We start from the raw sequence: 16,909 nt of genomic DNA on the forward strand, positions 1-16,909 counted from the left end.
CTTTAAAAGACAACATAAATACATACATAGTCTTTAGTACACAAGATATCATTCAGTCTGTATATCAATCTACCAACATCTATTTTGTTTGGCTTTTACATTACCAACAAAAGTTAAGGACATAAAAGGGGAAACAGTGTTGCCGGTTTCAGTGTTAGAATTAATATTTGTTCTACATGGCCTAAATTGGTCTTTCCATCCCTCAGTATGCAGCCCTTTTGTTCTCTACGCGCGTGTTCAGCTCTATGTTATGTCTGAGGAAGTATTGTGTGAACACTAGCCCTGTCGCTTCACCTCGAGGCGAGATGCCTTGCTTGGTTTGTCAGCGTATCTCCAGGTGATCTTGGCGGCGTGTCCGTCGTGGGGAAGGAGGGCATCAGCAATGATGACTGTGTCTTGGGGAGGGATCATTCCACAGTCCCGGGCCACAGAGATGGCTGTCAGCATGTTGTCACCTGAGAAGTGGATAAAGTAATCCTTTATGCACAAAATCCCAAGCTTCAATGATTTGTCAGCTTTTTAGGTTTTCATTCCCACCATCAACTATCCAGTAAAACTCTGTAATCTGGAACCTCGACTGAGTCTAAAATATCATTTGATGTGTGTAGATCAGTCGTGAATTACTGAATTCACTGAACAACAAAATATCCTGTGGTAGACATTGCTATTAGTTTGTGCCAGTTACACAAAGCAGCATATAAAATGTTATCAGTTGATATTACAGGTACAGCTGAGTAAAAACCACAGTTAAATCAACGTTAGAGTGGTGCTTGTGCGATTGCAATCAAAGAGGTTTAACCAGCACCAGAGATAAACATGAATGTTGTGTGTACATGCACAGAGAGTTGTTGTTTGCATATCTGCGTGTGTTTTCTCATTAGTGACTAGCAAAATACTGGCTTGTTGTTGTTGCATGTTCTCACCAGTAACCATGACAGTGCGGATGTGTGCTTGATGAAGGTCCTGCAACACCCCTGGGGTTTCTGCCTTCAGCTTGTTCTGCATGATGATAAGACCCAGGAACTCCATGTTTGTCTCGATGGGATCCCTAGTTTAAAAAACGATGCACACACATTTAGATCAGAGACAGGAGGAATGCAGGTGGGACTTTTTAATGTTCGCAGAGACAGTAGAGGGATAAAAGGTGCAGCAGTCTTCAGATTACACTTCCCAGGATAGGTTTAAAATTACGGTCAAAAACAACAATATACAGGACACTACCTGCTGACGTTCTGGACCTTGTGCCAGGTGAGTTTTGATTCAAGTCGACGATGAGCCAGAGCAATGACTCTGAAACCCTGCTTGGTGTAACCCTCCAAAACCTCTGCAAAGTTTTCTGGTACTGCGAATTACAGAAATAAGGGCAGTTAGAAAAGCAGAAAATAAAGAGGAATCAGCAAACTTCTGGGGCTTTCATACTCAAGTCAGAATTATTTATAAAAGTTTGACATATCACAAAATCAATGAATAATTTTGAGGTGGCTTTATCCAAATATTGTATAAACCAGAACTGAATTAAAATTTGAAAAAGAAGAATCTGACAGATTCATTAAGTATTTATGTATGCTTCAGTTGAGGAGTTTAAAGCTAAAAAAAAGAAAAAGAAAAAAAAGAAAACATTTGAGATTTAGAGACATTCTTCATCTCACAATATACGGGCACAAATAAGCACTTATAAATTGTGTTCATCAATAAAGCAGTGACACTTATTGGACAGCTCACCTGTGTCTTTCTTGCAGAGACTAGCCACCACCTCTGGTGCCCCCTTCATGTACGCATCCATCCGTTTCTCCCCCAGCAGACGAGCCACCACACTCATCCTTTGGAGCGCCGAAGAAAAGGGAAACTGGCGCACAATACCGATCTCATATGATGACTGCACACACACACACAGAGAAAAAAAATTACAGTTTTTATAATGTATTTCAAAGAGAACATTAAGACAAAATGGAAATCTGCTGAACTCAAAAAGATTGATAATGGAAAAAAAAAAGCCAAATAACTTTATAACTTAAGTGCTTTGTTATATAAATTGGAGCCTCTAACTTATCACTGTTATGAATTTCAATTAACTTTTTATTTGACTTGAACTTCTTAAAATACTTTCTAAAAGTCTCTCAAATTGAATCTAAATGAACAACATTACATTACTAACTGAAGGCCACTATTTAGCCTTCATTTTAAACTTTGTATAAGAAAAGGCAGACCACTTACTGAAAGTTCATAGAGTTCCTATAATGAAAAAAAAAAGTCAAATTAAATACACCAGTCTTTCAAATGAATAATATGTTGCTGTTTGCCATGATGGTTGTGGCCCCTTTTTACACAAATGCACAAGAAAATGCAGGTTTAGATGCTGGATAGATACATCTATATTACATTATATTTTATTTAGCTGACGCTTTTATCCAAAGCGACTTACAATAAGTGCATTTCAACCACGAGGGTACAAAACCCAGAACAGCAGGAATCAAGAAAATACAATTTCTTCAAGAAAGCCAAACTACAAAGTGCTATCAGTAAGTGCCATTTTAAGCGATACTAAAGTTCTACTATTCAAGGTAAAGTCGGAAGAGGTGTGTTTTTAGTTTGCGGCGGAAGATGTACAGAGTTTCCGCTGTCTTGATGTCGGTGGGGAGCTCATTCCACCATTTAGGAGCCAGGACAGAAAACAGTCGTGATTTTGTAGAGTGTTTATCTATATATTTTACAATTTCTCTCATACTTTGAGGGACTATGGTATCCCATTTAACAGCTGGGTTGCTCTACATACCATGTCCTGTTCTGGTGATACGGCAGGCTCTGGAGGCAACAGCTGCTTTGGGGGTCGAACTACAGTGGGCATGATGCGATTGTGGAGAGAAGTTTCCTCCTCAGTGGCCTCCTCCAGGATCTGGGCAGACAAGGATCAGAAAAATGTGCTCTCAACGAAAAAGCTCTTTTCAGACACAGAATATGTTTCAGTTCTGCCTTCATCAAGTCATTAAAGTGACAGCTAAGGGTCGTGGAAACATGGGTGCTATTTAAGATAATGTTCGTATTCAGACATACCAAGACTGTCCCAGAACAAACATTGCAATATTTGGCATTGAACATGCAAGTCAAAACAGTACAGGTATTTATGTATAATGTATGACCCTTACAGTCTGGTTAAGCAGCCATTATCATTTCATTTTCAGTACAAAAGGAGAGCACCTCTCTGATGTCGGCCTCTCTGTGACTCTGACTGCATTCATGCAGACTTGTTCTGTGTTGTGAGCGATACAGCAGTGTTACCACAACCAATCTAGTTACATAGCTGTTGTGAATTTCATGGAAACTTATCCAGCCTGCTTATTAACGTAAAGGGGCGCAGGTCTCAAAGGGCCTTAAGAGACACTGTATCAAAAATGGTAAAGATATTTGACATGCCATCGATTAGTCTCCCTCCCTCTGTTACAGGAGGCCTACACACAAAATGGAATCCAAGTGGCTTTTGGTACCCAAACAACTTTTCAGGGTGATATGACTAATCTGTTTACCACTGTGCTGCCCTCACCAGCATTAAGCTCATGGATAGATAGAGAACAACTCACCCAGCCTGTAGCCTCAAACATTTTGAGGTCCAGTGGGTCTCCAGACAGCTGGCCTTCTATTTTGGTAAGAGAGTGGCAGGTGGCCATGCAAGCCACAAACTGGGACTTGACAAGATTCTCCTTGTAGGCATTTTCTTCTGACAGGTGGAAACTGGAGGAGCAGGAGAAGAAGGTGGACAAGGAAAGACAAGTTAAGACAAGTTTTACTGTCACAATTAGACGGTTAGAGGTGCAATAAGGAAAAATTGATATTTATATTTTTATGGCGTAAAAATGTATCTCATGAGGAAAAATATGCTTTCAAAAGGAGTGGATTTCAGTGCCTTGTAAAAAGTTTTTATAAAAATAACTGTTTGACACAACCACCAAAGATCATCCCAACTGCTCAGAAAACTTTAGCCTTTAAATGAGACTTTCAGTAAAACGTATTCTAGTTTTTTCCAAATCCTTTCCACCAGATATTCATTCGTAAAGCAACGGCAGTTTAGCGATGGCTAAAATAAAATGACTCGAGATCACCAAAGTTTCTTTAGGTTGCAGCTTAAATCCACCACTAAAGTGGTAGTTTCATATTTCTTTCTAAATTAGAACTTACCTGCCATTTTCAACTCTCTGGACTCCCCACAGGTCTAATCCATCTTCTGTCAAGGTTCCAGTCTTAAAAAATAAGAAATACAATCAAAGTTCAACTAAATTAATTCAAGTTGATCTTTCTTGCCGGACAACCAGAGACTGGGTAACATTTTTATTCACTTTCTTTATATGAAATGGTACTTACCAACCCCAAAATTCAACACTATGACTCCAGTTCATGCTCTCGTCTAACTGGTGCTCATATCACTGTTTTACATTTCTCTATAATCTGTATAAGATACTCACTTTGTCAAAGCAGACCAGATTGATCTGCCCACAGATATTAATCCTCTGTGGGCTGATGCAGAAGATGCCAATGTGTTTTAGGCGTCGCTGGGCGTACACAATGCCAGCTGTCATGGCGGCTGGCAGCGCCGGTGGCACAGTGATGGTGATGATGTCCAGAGACTCAATGATGATGGTCTTAGCTGGCACCTGGCAGGCAGAAAGGAAAATCTATCAGACCGTTACATGTTTGCTAATCATTTTGTTGTTGGCTGTCACCTCTCCAGCAGGGATTCACAGTTTACCCTCACTCAATAGTTGCAAGAGCTGCTAAAATCATGGTTTCAGAGTTAAATATGTGGCATACAGCATGAGCTGCTTGAAAACCCACTTCAGGTCTGACCTGTGGGGAACAATAGCTTCTCCGGTGTACGTGTCGCCTCCATTTGCTCAAAGTGTATTGGCCTGATCTGGCTGATCCTTCAGGTCTGGTGCTAATCCTGCCAAAAGCCTAAAACTAATGTCACAGATAGTTCTGCAGCACACGCAGCTCCATAATATTATGGTGCTCTCTATTGGAAAAACCTTTGCGCAATATTGCAACAATTGAGGAAATAATTTTTTCACTGGCCACAGTGAGGACTGACTGAGCAGCTTTTTTACATTTCCTCAGACTTTCTATTAAGCAGGACTGAACCAAAAAGGAAATCACATGACATAAAATTTTACAAACACAAAATATTTTTCCTGGATTCATAGATGTGGCTGTACCTGACATAACAAGCGGCTCTGCTGTTTTGGACCGATTCTGCTATGTAGAGGGTAAAAATCTGTTAATTCAGTTTTAAGCCTCAGGCACAGTGAGTTGGTCAATAGTCAGCTGATTTGACTGTTACAATGACCAGCTTCCTGGTCTGGTTGGTTAAAGTTATGAGTGTAAAGTATAAAGTATGTAAATAGATCATAGAGTAGTGAAATAGTAGTAGAATAGACAGAGTAGTGAATGTTCCTTGAGTTATTATACAAGGTTTGTTTTCTAATTTTCATCCGACTTTACTGCAGAAACTCTGAAGTCCTGTAGCTCCAAATCAGAACACTACATTTGTTTAATCTTCTCTTCAATTCCTGGATTACCTCGTTCATGATACTGAGGACAATGGAGTACACAAAGCCGATTCCAGCCACAGCCACCAGACACAACAGAAAGAGGTAGGCATCGCGGTAGAGCTTGAAGTCAGTGGGTTTGGGATAAAGGATGGAGCGCACCAGCTGGCCTTTGGCTGTGCTAAAACCTGAGGGAGGAAGTTATGGTTTGGGTCAAACGTTATTCAACATTTGATGTTGTGCTTGTCCTGTCCTCTGCGAAAAAGGCTCAATTAAGACTTCAACACAGAGCATTTAGAAGATCACATTAAAAAAAAATGGCTGTCTGAATGGAATATTCAGGAATATTACTGATCACTAAAATGCTACACTGCACTTGTAACAATTAGCATTAGGGCTTTAAAGTTATGAGTCCTTACTATTGTTTGTCTGCAGTAAACTACTATATTTCAGTCCACTTCACTGAGCTCACTATGGAACTAGCATTTGCAGCTAGTCTGAAGTCTCTGTAGGATTACAACAGAGACTGTGCCTCTCAGAAAAACTTACAAATATACATCTCCTTTGAATATCTCACCATTACAGTAAAAGTTTTTGAAAAACACAACATCCAAAAGGCCCCCAGACTGACCTGTGCGGACCACCACAGCCTTGACCAGTTCGCCTGTGTAGAAGCGGGTTTGGATTACATTGGTGCCACAGAAGAGTGTGTGTCTCTTATGCTCCTCTGTGTTGTAGGCACTATCAGCCTCCTCCCCCCTCTCCCCTTGCGCTGGATTTGGGAGGTTGGTCTTTGTCACAGGAACACTCTCACCTGATGGAAGGTAGACTGATGTTAGGACTGGCTTCGGTAGGTATACAGGAAAAGCACCTTGCAGCTTGGAATTTACTCTGAAAATATTCCAACGTCTGAGGGGACCGATTTCTCCTCTAACCTGTGAGCATGCTTTCATTGACGATACAGGTGCCACTGACCAGCACAGCGTCACATGGCATGATGGTCCCATTGCTGGGGATGACTATCACATCACCGGGCACCAGATCAGTAGACAGAATCTCCTCGATATCTGCCAGGAAGGAAGGGGGTGGAGGGGTAGCAATAGCAGAGAGAGGGTAAACATGTGCATTAAATACAGGCAGGTGGAAAGCATCATGGGTAAAAAAATAAATAAATACAGAAAAGTGAAAAGTGTGTAAGCCAACAGTAGCAAATGGTGGGAGGGGAGTGGGGGATGAGAAAGGAGATATTTTGTGTGTCACAGCCTCAGAGTCTTGTTCAGCACATCTCTCATTACTTACGCTGCTTTAGGCAGCAGAGAAAAAAAAGCTGAGGCATCACAAGCAGTGGCCAGTACAATAAAAGGATGCATAAGCAATAATTTAAGCGGTGTATGAGCTTCCATAGCAATGTCTTACTGACTTTAAATGTGAGTTTAATCTTCCCCTTTGGACAACTCATGGAATTTATTTTAATTTACTGAAGCTGATTAGATACTTGATATATTATTGTAAATGCTTAAGCATCACCTTTGCAGACACGATTTTAAAAGGTGTGCAGACATAAAAAAAATATATGCAGAAACCAGGTTTTAAATGTGTGTATATGTTACTCCCACTGTCTGACGTGCACTCTCTCCCTGAGTCTACAGTGTCCCACTGTAGCAGCCATCTGGAGGACGGCCAAAGCTGGGTGACCGTGTAATTGAGCCTGGCCCTGCAGAGGCCGTGAAATGTCTACTGTTAGGTTTAGTTTGGAAAGAACTCCTTAGAAAAGCAAGAAAGATCATAGAGCAATAAATGCTGTGTGTTACTATTTAAATGACTCTACAGAGGCAATTTGCACACAAACAAACAAACAAAAAGTTAACAAACCATTATTGGTGCGGCATACAGACACTCGGACAATACTGTGAGTTGCCACCATGTCGTGAAGCATGATGTATTGCTGGAGAAAGAGAAGGAAGAAAACAGTGATTAAAAACTTTACAGAGCGTCTTGATTCCCACAAACATCTGTGTGACCGCAAGGGTGTTTTCATTTGAGTTTGTGAACCGGGAGGCTGAAGGTGCAGCAGACCGTGTGCAGATAAGCTTTTCTGTTAGCATAAAAACCCGGGATTAGACATGACTGGGGCAGTGAGTGTGTCCGTCGCTGCACTGTGGTAGCTCAGTTACTGTGACGCATGCAGTAACGGGTAAAAAAAAAAAAAAAAAAAAGCAGTAATATGCATTGCTGTGATTCCCTTTGATATTGTACTGTTCCATGTACCCACGTCACAGTTAGGTGTAAGCCAACATGAGATAAAGCAAATAAATGAAACGATGTTGAAGTCTCACTAAACAATGGGCGTTTGGTACAAAAGAAAACAACAAAAAAAGTATCAATCTAAAAATATTTGTCTTTCAGAAATATTTAATTACAACTACATCAATAAAACCCAAACATGGAACGTAGAACAGCACACGGATCTAATTTCTCTTTCCATTCACTTTAAACTGCTCCTTATATAGACATGATTTCTGTTAAACGGCCATAGTCTCATTTTGTCGACCTCACCTTTTTGATGGTGTACAGAGAGGTAGCTATGGATATGACCGACATGAAAACAATGGCCACAGCATAGTAGTAATACTCATCGGCACTCCACAGGATCACACTGAAGAGCTGGAAGATGTAGAAAGGGTTCAGGACCTGCAGGAGGAGACAGAGAGAGGAATCAGTGTGGTAAATGCAGATGCAGCTAAAAGGCAACCAGAACGGTGACAGAAAAAAAATCTGCTAAATGCAATGTCGCCATATGTGTGCAAAAGCCCACTTTCAAGATGTTTTATCATTTATGTAGTTTAAGATATGCTGGTGTCACACCTTTACCAACTTTTCTATCTACACCATAGCAGTGTTTAAGGTGTAAGAAAATTAGATACCACATATAAATTAATCCTGTTTGTGTAGTACACCCCAAGTCTAAAGTGACTAGTGCTTTTCAACATGAACCATGGGAAATTGTACATGACACACCGATCTGTCTTGAATGAGGCATTTCTACACAACATTGGCTTGATATTTTTTCATATTGTTGAAGGAGCCAAAACGATGGAATTACTTTCAAGTATGTTAATGTCCGAATGACCAACTAAATTCCCTGCAAGCAAACATCGAAGTAGAGCTGCAACTAATTGTTGTCATTATCAATCAATAGCAATTGCTTTCTAAATTAATCAATTAATTATTTGGTGTATTAAATGTCAGAAAATTCCAATCCTGATGGAAGACTAAGAAAACAAAACTGTTATATAGAAGCTATCAAGGTAAAAAACTGTTGCAATAATTGACTTATCCTTTCAGCTGTACTTCTAGGGGAAAAAAAATAAATGAAGGGCACACGTATAATAATATTTTTATGCTTCATGGATAATCAGCACTTCTTTCGAAGCAAGTACAAATCAGTAGCACACAAATAGAGATTTGAGCTCTGAGAATTGAAGAAGCATATCTGTTGTATATAGACTTTGTGTGCACAACACTCCAAATCACATCAATAATATTTGGGATATAAACGTGTTAATTGTGGCAATAACCGTGCAAAATTAATGACACACAAATTGACACGGTCACTTTCATTCAAGAAAGGAAAATGCTGCATGTGTTAGTGGAAACTGGGCTCTACCTCTTTGATAAGCAGCTTGAAAACAGAAGGCACTTTCACTGCAATTTCATTCACTCCGAAGAACAGTCGCCTGACGAGAGGTGAAAGAGACAATGTGTTTAGTGTTGTGAACCAGCTCTTCATATATCTATACACACACATACATACATACAGTACATACCAAAATTACACAACGACATACTAAAGAGTATGGGTATGCAGGTTTTCATTCTAAACAATTATACCAGATGATTGCATGGATTAGTCCCTCCTCTTTTGATGAAGGGCTTTTATTCAGTACAGAATAAATATAAATCTAATTTTAACATGTCTGCGATGACGTCTCATGGCCACCTTGACAAAAATTTAAGAAAAAGATCATGTCCAGTTCTGAATGGCTTGAGGCAAATACATTGGGTTCATTGTGAGGCCTCGTCAGTTCAGCAGGTCCTCTGATCCAAATCATTTCTATCAGAATACTGTAAGCCTACGTACCCCTGTAATGGAAATTTAAGAGTTCCTCCTGGAACATTTTAGCAGGGGAGAAGTTGCTGTTTATCAACTACCAGTCACTGCAACTCTTATTAATCTTGTACAATGTGTTAATTAACTATTGCATTGCTTTTATTTTCTCCGTCGTGCAGAAAATGTATTAAACCGTGACTCCAAAACAGAGGTACATACCGAACCGGGAATTTTGTGCACATGTACATCCCCAGTCAGGGTAGAGGGTTTACAGCTACAGAAAAAATATCTCTAACAACAGAACAATCTGACTAATAGGTTGGAGTGCCTTCCGTCTGCAATGCCATATAAACTTGTGACCCGTCATTTGAACCCCCGTTACCTGTACTCCTGCTGGTTCCTGGTCAGACCTTCACTTTGCTCCGAGTGTAGGGTGGAGCAGCTGACCTGCAGATCCTCCAGGCCGCTATAAAAACATGTAGGTCAAAGTAGGAGACAATGTTGACACTTCTAAATTACACATAACAGAGCCAACAAGGCAAGACTGACATTTATAACTGCTGTAAAAACTTGTTTTGCTTAATTTATTGGCAAGTTTATGAGTCATTAAAGAGGGTTTACAGATTTAGTTCTCATTACTGATGTGTATGATCCTTATCCATAAAAGCTTGCTTGAAAGCTTTCTGCAGCAAAACTGTCTCCAAACTTGTATATAAATAGCCCATAACATTTCTGTAGAGAGTTAAAAGAATGCTTACATTAAAACCCCAAAGTTCTGCAGCTCGTCGTTCCAATAATACTTTGTGCTATGGAAGGTAAAATAGCGAATCTGAGAGAAACAGAAGAAGGAAGGGGGTAAAGTAAGATACAGAATTACAAAATCTTTGTCATTAACCTTACAGGAACAAACAAGTATATAAGATAACAGAAAACTATAGAAACAATATAAAAAGCCAACTGCAATAGCATTAATTGTAGGATTTGGATTGGTGGAAAAAAATTACATTATATTTGTATTGTTGAGTTTATTGTTAGGGTAAGATGCAATGTAATGAATGTGGTCAAAGAAGAGTACCCACCTGAACAGTATATATTGTACAGAATGCTGTGGAGTCAAGTGTTGCGTTTACCTGTGTGGGCTGGTAGTCGCCAAATCTTCTGATGAGCTCCTGAGCGGGGCTGCCATCGGAGGGGTGAGGGGTGTGTCCGTTGGCCAAAGAGGGGGAGGCAGGGGAGGAGAAGGGGCAGGAGGGAGAGGAAGAGGAGGAGGGGGAGGTGGTCTGGGTGTCCAGGCTGTGGAAGGGGTTGCTCCCCGGGGCCAGCATCACTCGCACCCTGGCCAGGAACCAGCGCCGGAACTCATCCTGTTCAACAAAACACAAAGTGAACCTACTGAAACTCCCAGTGACCAAATCACCCCCTCCATAACCAACTCAGTTTTAGGCTTCAGGGCAACACACATCAGCTGTTTCGTAATCTTTTTAGATAGTGTGATTTTAATCATTAGGAAGATGTACCAAGAGACAATCAATACAGTTTCTAATTATATTTCCACAGCAAAACACTGTAGGGAGAAGTTAAGAGGATTTAAGCTGTTGTTTTGTATTTTATTATAGTGATTGCAGTGTTTTATCTGGTGAAAGTTATTAATCGAGTTAAGAGAATGTAATATTGGTGAATTATTATCTGCAGTAATGACCATCACACACACCCTTAGTATTCAGACATTATCTTCTGAAACCGGAATTCCTGGCTTACCCCATTACACGAATTTGGTGCAGGCGGGGGAGCCCAATTTGTGTTATGGGCATCTATGTACATCAAAGTTGGTCTTGCTTCTTCCCAGGTGATACTTTCACACCCTGATAACTCCCCCCCACCCCCCAACCCTACTCCGCCGCCCCCCTCGTCTTAACTCTAACCATAACCAGAAATCAAACTCCTAGTTGTGATCAAGCATGTTTGATAGTGAGTGGTAGCAAAACATGAATAATGAACAACAGGTTTGTTCATAATGCTTCAACCCTCATGAGAGCATTTAAAATCCAGCACCCACAAACTAACTAACAAACAGATTCTCACACAGATGGTGAAGGATGAAGGCTAACGGAGACAACCAAGCATGAGACCAACACAGAGAGAGGAATGCAGACACACATGGACAAACATATACAAGCACACAGTTGAATACATGGTCAATTATCTGTGCATTCCTGCTTATGTGTCTGCATGTAGGAATCAGCCAGTCTCAATGCATTTACAATGCAACTACAATACATCAGTTGTAGTCATGTGCAGCTTTAATTGAACATGTCTCTTCTGCATATACCCGTTGGGAGTTTGATGGTTTAAAAAAACATGCTATGGTTATTTTTAATCACAACACATACTGGGGGAATCTGTGTCAAATGTCAACTGTATCCATTCATACCTTTCAATGGTTAAAAAGGAGAAGTGGGAACATGTACATTTTTAAAAAGGGATGCAGCTAAAAAACAGTTTTAGTATCACTTAATCTGCTGGTTATTTTCTTGATTAATGTTTAGTCTACGAAATGTTGACCACGTGAAAAACTAACATTCACAATTCCCCACAGTGATGTCGCCACTTAGCTTATTTTGTCTGACAAATGTTCAAAACGACAATATGAAACATCCCGATAATTTTTTTGGGTTGATTGACTAATTAATTAATCAAGCATTCCAGCTCAACCTGCTACCTACCGTGGAGCGCATCAACACCACTTCGGCATCACGGGCTGTGGTACGGGTGCAGGTGGACTTGACGCACCATTCTGGCATCCAATAGAGCAGCAGGAGGAGGAAGCCCCCTGTACACAGCACCCCGAGGCCCACCAGGGCCAGCCGCCAACGACACAGACGGTAGCCCTGCAGCTCCTTAAGGATGGGAGAAGAAAAGGAAGAGCAGTACGATAAAGCAGGGAGCAATAATTCTCACATCGGCATTTATGTCAAATAATTACAAGAAGCACACCATCTCTTCCTCTTCCCCCTTGTTGAGAACCTTCAGGTCTTTCTTCTCCATGCTGCACAACAGTTTGCCAAGCCCCTTCCTTAGTCACTGCAAAAAACAACAAACAAAATGTCAGGGTGAACAGTGTGGAAAAACATTTCAGCTCCACCACAACCTTTGAAAACAGAGGCTTAACACAAGAGGGTCAGACACCGCAGGAGTCACAAGATGCTGTCATCGAAAAGAGTACTGCGTGAGAACTGCTGAATACTTTTCATCAACATGGATCATGGTCATGATTTTTGAAGTCATTCAAAAATAAAAGATCAAATCGTCTTATCATGTGCCTCTTAGTTTTACCAGTGCCTGGTGGTAATGCATTACAACCACCAGTAGGTGGCAGTTATGCACCTAAAAGCTGTTTACCAACAGCCATAAAACTACAAAAGGAGGAGGAGAATACATTACTACGAGGTGCCGTTAAAACATATGTGGCTCTGTGAGATTGGATGCACCACTACAACCATCAAAAACCTCTGCGTGCAATTATGTAAAAAAAAACTAAAGATAAACAAAACTGAGATGCCGTGCAAACTCTGCCAGTTAAGGCCAGCACATTGGGAATCTGCCACAGCTCAGCACAATCATTTGAGAGTGCAGCACTGAGCAGAAGGTCAATTCACAGATCAACAATGAGTGACAAGCTCTGTCACCAGACGAAGTTTGATGTTTGATGTGCTGAGCAAACAATGGCCATCATCTCGCAGAAGAAAGCCAAAGACGGGCTTCTCATTATCTTGACAAAGGCGAGGGATTTGAAGTTTGACGGCACACCAACTCCATGGTGTGAGTCGCTCTCTTTTTGTTTGCATACACGTGTGTGTTTTTGCATGTGCGCGGCAGCAAGTCGGAGAATATTACTAGAATAGTTCCCACATATATTGAACAGTATTTCTGCCCATCCCTACTGCAGGATGAAAAGGGAAAGTGTGAGTGGGATCATATTGTTTTTCTCGTCAAATCTTTGTAACTCAGTGTGAACCCTTCAACCGCCTGTCATAAAAAAAGCTACCGTGTAGAAAGGGGAGATAACTGTATCTGTATATGAAAAACACAGGAAAGCTAACTGAGGTCTGATGTTCACGGGCGCACATGGGAAATCTACAAGAATGCACAGCACTTCTCAAACAGCTGCTTGACCCCAGAACACCTGAGATTATCTCATAAAAGAGTAAACACGCCCCCACACAGACCGACCGAGTCATCGAAGTGTGCGCTACCCAATATGAAGCTCGTTCCTGCTTCCTGCTTTTAGCTGTCCCAGAAGAATAGCCAGCTGCCAAGGAAGGCACTCCTGTCACTTTGCGTGAATATGTAAGTGAACTCTGCTGTCAGAATGACAGCGAGGGGCTTTTGTGTCAAAACACGCAGGCCTTTGGAAATATTGGTTCAGCGGCAGACACTCTGTCTAGATCAAAGGTCTTCAACAGGGAGTCCGTGACCCATAGGGAGTCCGTGGAGGTACTGCAGGGGGTTGTGAAATTTTTGGTTGATTAGACAATTTTTCATATTTTTTCCTCCCAATTTTTTTCCACAAATGTAAATGTCTTTAAATACACATCAACGTGAATCCAACATATTGTAGCGAATGGATAAATGGAGGCAGAAGATGTTATCTTTCAGCCAGTTCACTCACAGCGCTAGACTAGCCTGGACTTGTCCATCCAAGCCTGCTGCACACAAAGAGGAGGACCCGCCCTGATCGCTGCTGTGCCAATCACAAGGTCACATGTTACATGTTGGCTCTGTCAGGTTCCCCGTGACTGACCAAGAGCCTATTCAGTCCCCAGCTGACTAAGATCCCAGACACAAGGACGCATGCTGCAATATTATTTGAAAAGAAGATACTGTTGTGTAATTTAAAAAAAATTGTTTTTTTTAAAAACAACATCTACGTCACCCACGAATCCTTGTACAATCATTTTTGCAAGATATTCCTGGCTAAAACACTGCAGCTCCTATCCACAACAGCCAACTACTGACGCCAGTATATATTATTTGAATAGCTTAGTATTGAATGCACAATAACAAGGTATGTTTATACATGTCACTAGGCCCAGTTTAATATAAAACACAATTTTATACAATATATATAGTAGGGGGTCCCTGCTCCATCTCTCCATCAGTTTGGGGGTCCTTGGCCTGAAAAACATTGAAGACCCCTGGTCGAGATGGTTTCTTTGCCATTTTGTTGCTGATTCATTGCATGACAACTCAATACAGCAAAGCTGAATGTGTGCAAACAGTGGAACTCCGAAAGTAATGTGAAAGAGGTCAGCGAGGCTACTGGCTTCAAGGTCATGAGATGACAATCAATTAGTCAATCAGGTACACGAGGGACTTCTTCTGGGGGAACGGTCCTATCATGCCCAGGAAGTGATACGTTGGAGATTCAAATCAATGGCTTGCTCCTACACATTGAATTTTCATCAATCCAGCCGAAGACCAAGCAAAACTACCGTCTGTATGTTTTGTAACAACACACCTTGAAATATTTATACACACGTTTTATACTTTATCTTGAGGATTTTTGTCTAATTAAAGGCAAACTTGCGGGGGATAAAAGTTTAAAAAAAACTCCATTCTGCTAGAATGCTGTGCCTTTTATGGATAAGCATAGGTGGGAGTCAAAGTTGGCTTTAGTTCAACTTAAAGCACAAAACACTACAAAATAATTAAAGGACATCAATATATCAGGGCATTAAAAATACACACAAACAGGAAAAAAAAGGAACACAAAAAAAAAAAAAAACACATGAGGGGAGACAAAGAGGGAGAGCACCCTGACCCCAGTTATTGCTCGCTGGCATGGCGCCCATAGGGCCACCCTTCTACTACCCCCACCGCCCTACAAATCCCGCTGATCCTGTACCGCTGCCCCCCACATTCAGATCTTATCTCGCAGCTGCACCCGGGTGGACTTTTTCTCTGGCATACTGCGATATATTTTGCTTAGGACCAAGCCCTTCCTAGTATTTTACAATAGCAGCCTCCCTGGCCGGTGCGAGGCAGTGGGGGCAGTGCAACAAGAACACTCCCTCCCCAATTTCTGCTGTGTCTGGAAATGCCAACACCAGTGCATCAAGCACACAATCATTCACAAGATTTCTGTCCTGGAATGATGACTCCCAGATAATGCAACAATGAAAGCGGCACCCAAGAAAGGATTTAAAAGTATCAAGCTTGTGTGGTCATTGAAACCGAGATTGTTGCTCATTTTGTTCAGATAACAGATGGTTATAAACTGTAATTACAGGCTCCAAACAGACAACAGGCTGAAGTTAAGGCTTGTGGCAGACAGTCCAGACATGCTGACTGTGTTTATGGCATGTTAACTCAAACTAGAGCCAAGTCAAGTTTTATTTCCATGTATGTCATCTGCAGGATGGGATACGATCACAAAATTATTGCGTATTAATTAATTAATAAACAATACAAACTAAGCAGAACTCCAGCAGCCAGCAGTTGAGGTTGTCACTACAATGAGAATAACATATCCACCTTAACTGAGCCTGGTCAGGTTAATTAGGTGAACCCATTGTCAAAGGTGGCAAGCAAGACATGGAAACTTGGTTTGGGTCATGAGGAGTTGTAGCATTTATTCACTGACAAATAAATTGTACGCACACTGCACTGCTACATTCACACAGCTATACTGCGAACTTCATAGTCTGCTCCAGTGTCTGGTCACCAGCCTCAACATTGAACACAAGCTTGCTCTGTCTAAATTTCGCACATAACCAACGCACTCAGCATAGGTCTTTCTGTTCATTCCACTTCGGCACCAATAAGAACGTGTTATAATGGTAGGGAAAACTCTGCTATCTTTCAAATGTAAAATGTATTTACATGCATTCAATGTATAGAGTAATGCATTAGGTAACATAACAGAAGTCAATCAAAAACAAATGGTGCAGCTCAGTCAACCAATATCGAAATAATCCACAGTAATCCCATTTCCCATAAATAAACCGACTTTGTGAGGTTCTCTATGCTACCAAAGTTACTTCACATATTGCAGTTTGTCAGTACATTTGCAGTGCAAAAGGCCCATTGTGATTTACATCCTGGTTGACAGGTGATTGAAATGTGAATTTTTGTGGTTGGCATGGCTACATAGGATGCCGAGAACTACAACCATTAGCAGATAATTACAAAGTTGGTTCACATTCCTGGGAAAAGTAACTAGTTCATGCACAGTCAGAGCCCCAAGGAGTGACTTAAGAGA

The 16,909-nt window shown here is 41.0% G+C and overlaps 1 protein-coding gene across 2 annotated transcripts in view; it reads right to left on the bottom strand.

The window, feature by feature from the left end:
• Nucleotides 1–16,909, bottom strand: part of atp13a3 (ATPase 13A3) — a 36,404-nt gene that overhangs the window by 10,573 nt on the left and 8,922 nt on the right. For both annotated transcript variants that reach the window (XM_069153462.1, XM_069153461.1), the window contains exons 3-22: nucleotides 12,643–12,729; nucleotides 12,372–12,545; nucleotides 10,779–11,012; nucleotides 10,407–10,477; nucleotides 10,031–10,114; nucleotides 9,205–9,274; nucleotides 8,094–8,228; nucleotides 7,410–7,482; nucleotides 6,473–6,604; nucleotides 6,169–6,351; nucleotides 5,568–5,725; nucleotides 4,455–4,643; nucleotides 4,171–4,232; nucleotides 3,576–3,726; nucleotides 2,774–2,893; nucleotides 2,215–2,232; nucleotides 1,723–1,876; nucleotides 1,222–1,342; nucleotides 924–1,048; nucleotides 295–455 (exon numbers count right to left, since the gene is read on the bottom strand). In XM_069153462.1, the coding sequence (XP_069009563.1) occupies nucleotides 295–455; nucleotides 924–1,048; nucleotides 1,222–1,342; nucleotides 1,723–1,876; nucleotides 2,215–2,232; nucleotides 2,774–2,893; nucleotides 3,576–3,726; nucleotides 4,171–4,232; nucleotides 4,455–4,643; nucleotides 5,568–5,725; nucleotides 6,169–6,351; nucleotides 6,473–6,604; nucleotides 7,410–7,482; nucleotides 8,094–8,228; nucleotides 9,205–9,274; nucleotides 10,031–10,114; nucleotides 10,407–10,477; nucleotides 10,779–11,012; nucleotides 12,372–12,545; nucleotides 12,643–12,693 (2,466 nt within the window). In that variant the 5' untranslated portion in view covers nucleotides 12,694–12,729. The remainder of the gene's footprint in view (nucleotides 1–294; nucleotides 456–923; nucleotides 1,049–1,221; nucleotides 1,343–1,722; nucleotides 1,877–2,214; nucleotides 2,233–2,773; nucleotides 2,894–3,575; nucleotides 3,727–4,170; nucleotides 4,233–4,454; nucleotides 4,644–5,567; nucleotides 5,726–6,168; nucleotides 6,352–6,472; nucleotides 6,605–7,409; nucleotides 7,483–8,093; nucleotides 8,229–9,204; nucleotides 9,275–10,030; nucleotides 10,115–10,406; nucleotides 10,478–10,778; nucleotides 11,013–12,371; nucleotides 12,546–12,642; nucleotides 12,730–16,909) is intronic.

The sequence above is a fragment of the Embiotoca jacksoni genome, unplaced genomic scaffold (assembly GCF_022577435.1).
Source record: "Embiotoca jacksoni isolate LCO1_2020_lvr unplaced genomic scaffold, fEmbJac1.0.p SCAF_19, whole genome shotgun sequence".
NCBI classification, from domain to species: Eukaryota; Metazoa; Chordata; class Actinopteri; family Embiotocidae; genus Embiotoca; species Embiotoca jacksoni.